We start from the raw sequence: 5,381 nt of genomic DNA, 5'->3' as shown, positions 1-5,381 counted from the left end.
TTTACTATTTTTCTATAAATATCTTACCTATCTAAATACGTTTGGTTTGTATTATTCGATGTTTATGACGTCTTAAGAGACGAAAGTGGGCGACGTCACGTGACCGCTGCTCCATAGGAACGTATTCCCAATGTGCCTCTGAAATATTTTTACTTTACCGCCCTAGAGCGGTAATTAGCACAATAGATAGTAGGTATAGATAAGATACGTATCTGTGTCGATAATTAAAAGGCCCAAATGTACTATAAAACGTTGTACAGTACACGTGCGAAAAGGTAATTCGCAACAATCGCAACTCGTGTCGATTTAAAGCACTCCATTCGGTCGTGTTACTCGTGTTTCAATTTATCGCCACTCGTTGCGAATTTCCTACTTTTCGCACTTGTATCGTAATGTAACTATTACGCAATTTGATGTACATATATTAACCTTAGCTGTTCCCCTTCGCTTGTTGTTTATGTGTGTAGATTTTTTAAATTAAGTATCATAAGAAGTACGAGGTTTTTTTATAATAATCAAAAAAAGTCTAACGAAGGGACATGGCCATCACTGCCATCAGACACATTAAATTGTGTAGAAATATTTTCCATAATGTCAATATTAAGGAAGGAAAATAGGGACTATACTTTGTATGGATCAGCGATCGTCCACAATCGTTTGAAACCACGGTTGCCCGGAAAGCAACAAAACCGACATGACAGCCCGGTTTGTTATTACATATATTATATTTGTAACATAGCGGAAGTAAGCTCAATACCCGGCGGCTTAAGTTACAACGTCATGCCACGGCCAGATTATGGCGCCTAAAACTTTTTTGTAACTTTATTCTTTTTTACATACGGTCGGTAAATACATTCTCCGAACCTGAGAGTTGATACATTTTACATGTACAATTGTACAGGGTCCTTGAAACTACCGAATATTGTGTATACTTTGCTTCGGAGAGTATATTTTACAATATAATTTCACACACCGTTTACAGTACTAACCGATTTCAATATTTTTCGATGAAATATGTACTCGAAGCTGAATATTCTAAGGAATTTATAGTCTAGTAACATAGTGGTTGTAGGCAAGTAGCCAAGTAGTACACAATTAGGTATAGGTAATTAGGTAGGTACTACTGTAGAATACTTCGCCGATAAGAAGACTGACATTTGAAACAAAAATGGAAATAAATGGAAAAATGGAACGCTCAAAAATAATTTAAACAGATCATTAATTTATTCATTAATAGAGATTTCATACTTATAATACTTCTTTTAATTGTTTTTGAGTATTAAGGTGATAGATTTTGCAATGTAGGTACCAATATTAATATTTATGTATAGGTACATAGTACGTAATTCGCCATCGTATTACCATTTTATTGACTATTTTATTAAAATGGCACAATTAAAGTATAATAAAATACCTTGTGAAACACGATATGCAAATGTTTTAATTAAATGTATGTTATTATTAATGGCCAATGTCCTGTTTGGTGGGTAGTGAGGTATGTAGGTACCGTGACATTGCGGATGTGGATTGAGTACGTAGGAACGCCCTTGTCGAGATAAAACGTGTAAATGACAATGCTTAGGCGCACTAGTTACGCGTGGGCCTGTCCGATGTCGTCAGCAGACCATCAACAAATGCCAAGCCTCCATTAGCCGCTGCAGGCTCCTGTAATTGTAACTCAACTAGAGCGACCTTTTAGGATCTGATTTCGGCGACGTCTCGCAAGGACGGTTACTTTTGTACTCCTCTACGCCCAAATGGCGATCTCAATAGAGTCATGCATAGATTATTATCGTTTGTATAAATAGTGAGACGAGTCCTAACTGAGCATCAGTCGCCTGCAAGGTGTGAAGTGATCTTATTTCGCTCGAACACAACACAGACCTCGTTCGCTATGAGATCGCTGGTGGTGTTGTTCGCTGTGGTTGCGGTGGCGTTTGCTGCTCCGCGGTTGGAGAAGCGGTCGGTGGGCCACGCCGTGGCTTACTCGGTCCCGGCGGCGGTGTCCCATCAGTCCAGGGTTGACGTGCGCAGCTCGCCTGCGGTGGTCCAGACGGTCGTGGCGGAGCCGGTAGTAGCTGCGTATGCGGCTCCCGCTGCCGTGGCATACGCCGCTCCCGCCGCTACCGTGTATGCCGGTGGCTCAGCAGTGTCGCATCAGTCTCGCGTCGACGTGCACAGCTCGCCCGCCGTGGTCGAGACGGTTGTCGCCGAGCCCGTTGTGGCAGCTCGCTCCGTGTACGCTGCTCCCACCGTATACGCCGCCCCGGCCGTGTACGCCGCTCCCGCTGCGGTGTCCAGCCAGTCCCGGGTCGACGTGCACTCGTCTCCCGCCGTGGTCCAAAGCGTGGCCTACCCGTCAGTGGTGGAGGCGCGTTCCGCATGGGCCCCTGCCGTCTATTCTTCCTGGTAAAAAGCGATCACAACGACTTCGAGCAAAACTGTGTAGTTTTCATTTCTTACTAAGTCATATGTAAATAATATTAAATATGTGAGAAATGAAAAGACATAATAAATTTATATTTTTTAATTGTTTTGTTTTTTATTATTGACGAGTGCTTCATGTTTTCTAATTGATACATAAGACCTAAAGATAAACTAGTTAAAATTATTGTATACTTACAGTATCGTATCTAAATAGATTTTTCTAAATTCGGTTAAGTGTTAGAATTAAATAATGACTTAACTGCGATTAAAAATTGTATGTGCAACACGTGATCAAATTATATAGGTATACTCGCATACTTTTGATTACCTTGCTACGCTCAAGATTCTAAATTAGATTTACTCGTTACGCTCCGGAATCTATTTTGGAATCTTTCGATTGCACGGGACTCAAAATAAGCACTCGAAATAATACTCGAACTTTGCTCTCTTGTTTCTCAAATAAATACGAGTACGTATTTCGTTCCGATATTCAATTCAGTCTAGATGTGTAGGTACTTGAATAAGTATAGGCTTCTTTTAATGTTTATCAAAATATATAGGTACCTAGGTCCTCAGGTTATTTAGGCATGACACAACAACGTTCTAAAACCAGTTCCCGGCGACACTTAGAGCACTTCCGATACAGCCAAGGGCAGCCAGTCTTATTATGCAAGGAACAGTTTTGAAAGTCACTTAATAATAAGGAAATATGTAATTTACGAAGTTATTGCCTTTTTTACAAAGGACGTGAAAATCGTCTGGGAATACGAGTATTATGATTATGAGTGTTATGACACAGGGTTTACTAATATGTAGTAGGTTTAGACTTCACGTAGATCTTAATAAAGGACTTAATTTAGGGTAAAGGATCCAACCCACAAAAACCTATACATAATCGGTTTGAGCCTGCATTGCGTATGACAAGTATGTTTCTAAGCAAACACATTTCAGGGTTCAGATGTCATAATGCATTGCATACGTTGCGTACGTGGGATAAGTGTGTCCCTGCCTTAAGTCATAAGGTCATAATTACCTGAAACCGCTCCAATACATTACCTATAGATTTTAGTTTATATTATTAAGTATATATTAATGACTCATGCATGCCTTTCTTTTGTCAGATTTTATTGAACGTTCACTTAGGTAAATGAGTTATAAAAAAACACGTCAAAATGTTAAACATTGTAACAAAATGTTATACTCAATCTGCACCTAAATTGTGTCATTTTGGCCAAGTATCTGGTCAATGTCCTTTGTAGTATCCGCAAGGGTCGACAGAGATGAATCGTCGCCAGTCCTACAGATAACCCTGTTACTCTCAACAAAACACGCCCCGTCGATGTCAACAAAAACATCCATCAATCTTTGAATTGACGGACAGGTGTAGGGTCTTGCTTCTTTAAAATAAGAAATCGTGGATGCTCATTACACCGTTTTGTCACTTACATAAATTACTAGAGAAAAGGTTATCACGATTAACAAGAATCAAGATGGACTGGGAGTTAATTATAGTCTGTTTCTTTTCTGTAAAGTACGGTCAGTAGAAACCAAGTCACTAGAGTTGAAAAAAAATTATACTCATCCGATTAATCCATCAATAGGCAAAATACTAGCATAATAAAAAGTACCTATCTATGATTTACATTGCCTGTGCCACCTGTGCTATGTTGCACTGACAAACGGCTCTTGCAAAACTATAGTACTGGCCAAAGGAAATAGTATGGAACGCTCATTTATTTCTTGCATATAAATGTGTGGCAGTAATACTTTATAGTTAAAAAAATACTAGGTATACCCAATACAAAAGATAATAAATACTACGAGGATAATAGCTAATAGGTATTCGTTAAATTCGGAGTGTACTTATGTATCATATGTGAGACCAAATGTCCGTATTTTTTAATAAGGTATAACGTACGGTACAAGCTCGGTCTTGATACGGACTGCGTAGTTTGTAAAGCGAGCTTAATCTACCATAGCATAATACCCTGAAAGGGCTTATTTCGCTATAGAACATGTGTATTGAAAGAGTTCGACGCACCCGACTAGTTAGGCTTGGTAGGGTTAGATCCCCTGTGATGGGAATTGAGCAGATGACGAAGGTAAAGCCGCGGCATCGGAAAAACAAAGTCATTGACACTGGATGCTCTACTTGTCACTTCCAATCTTAATTGTAATCAACTAATGTAACTTATTTGTATCCTTAAATTTAATTTAATTTATTTTTGCTTTTATTTAATGACACTGATATTTGAAGATGATTTATCGGAAGTTGACGTCGTAACAGGTTATGATAACATAATATTTATTTATTTTAAAATTTATTGCATTTCAAAAACTACGAATGGCGGACTTAATTCCTCAAAACAAAATAAATCTAAATGTATATTATCTTCAGTCTGGCAAATAAGTTTTGTCAGTAGAGTTGAACAAACAAAACTATACACATCCATAGGCTTATATTATAATACTAGCATAATAAAAAAGTACCTATGATTTACATTTCCTATGCTATGTTGCATTGACAAAAGGCTCTTGAAAAACTATAGATATACCTCTAATTTAAAATGTTTAGCACAAAAGTAATTCTGATGTTTTCTTCCACTAAAGTCACATGTAACATTCCTAAATAAGGAGAGGTTGGCAATCAGTAGTAAACATTTAAAGTGCGTAGGTACTCATTAAAGTTATGACTCGTTGAGAAACTGCTTTGTACTCAAAAATAAAAGAATACTTATAGTTCGTTTTTTTAGCATTAGAAAGAACTTGAAAGAAGGTAAGCGATCTTGACATGTCTTTTAATCGAAAAACTCGTTACCGTGACTTATTTTTAAAATGTGTTTTTCAATTAAAAGACACATCAAGATTGTTTACCTTATTTCTAATGCTAAAAAAAACGAACTACTTATAGAGAACAACATTTATAACGAAAAAAACCAGCCAAGTGCGAGTCG

At 37.9% G+C, this 5,381-nt stretch overlaps 1 protein-coding gene across 1 annotated transcript; it reads left to right on the top strand.

The window, feature by feature from the left end:
* Positions 1-1,658: 1,658 nt before the first annotated feature.
* Positions 1,659-2,530, top strand: LOC134668551 (cuticle protein 38-like). The gene has a single exon (XM_063525998.1). The coding sequence runs from the start codon at positions 1,895-1,897 to the stop codon at positions 2,411-2,413; it is 519 nt and encodes a 172-aa protein (XP_063382068.1). The 5' UTR covers positions 1,659-1,894; the 3' UTR covers positions 2,414-2,530.
* The last annotated feature ends 2,851 nt before the right edge of the window (positions 2,531-5,381 follow it).

The sequence above is a fragment of the Cydia fagiglandana genome, chromosome 11 (assembly GCF_963556715.1).
Source record: "Cydia fagiglandana chromosome 11, ilCydFagi1.1, whole genome shotgun sequence".
Lineage (NCBI taxonomy): Eukaryota > Metazoa > Arthropoda > Insecta > Lepidoptera > Tortricidae > Cydia > Cydia fagiglandana.
The sequence above is the reverse complement of the archived record's forward strand: the minus strand, read 5'-3'. Positions and strand labels throughout refer to the sequence as shown.

Coding starts and splice junctions, on each gene's coding strand:
- LOC134668551 (XM_063525998.1), top strand. CDS start 1,895: ATGAGATCGCTGGTGGTGTTGTTCGCTGTGGTTGCGGTGGCGTTTGCT.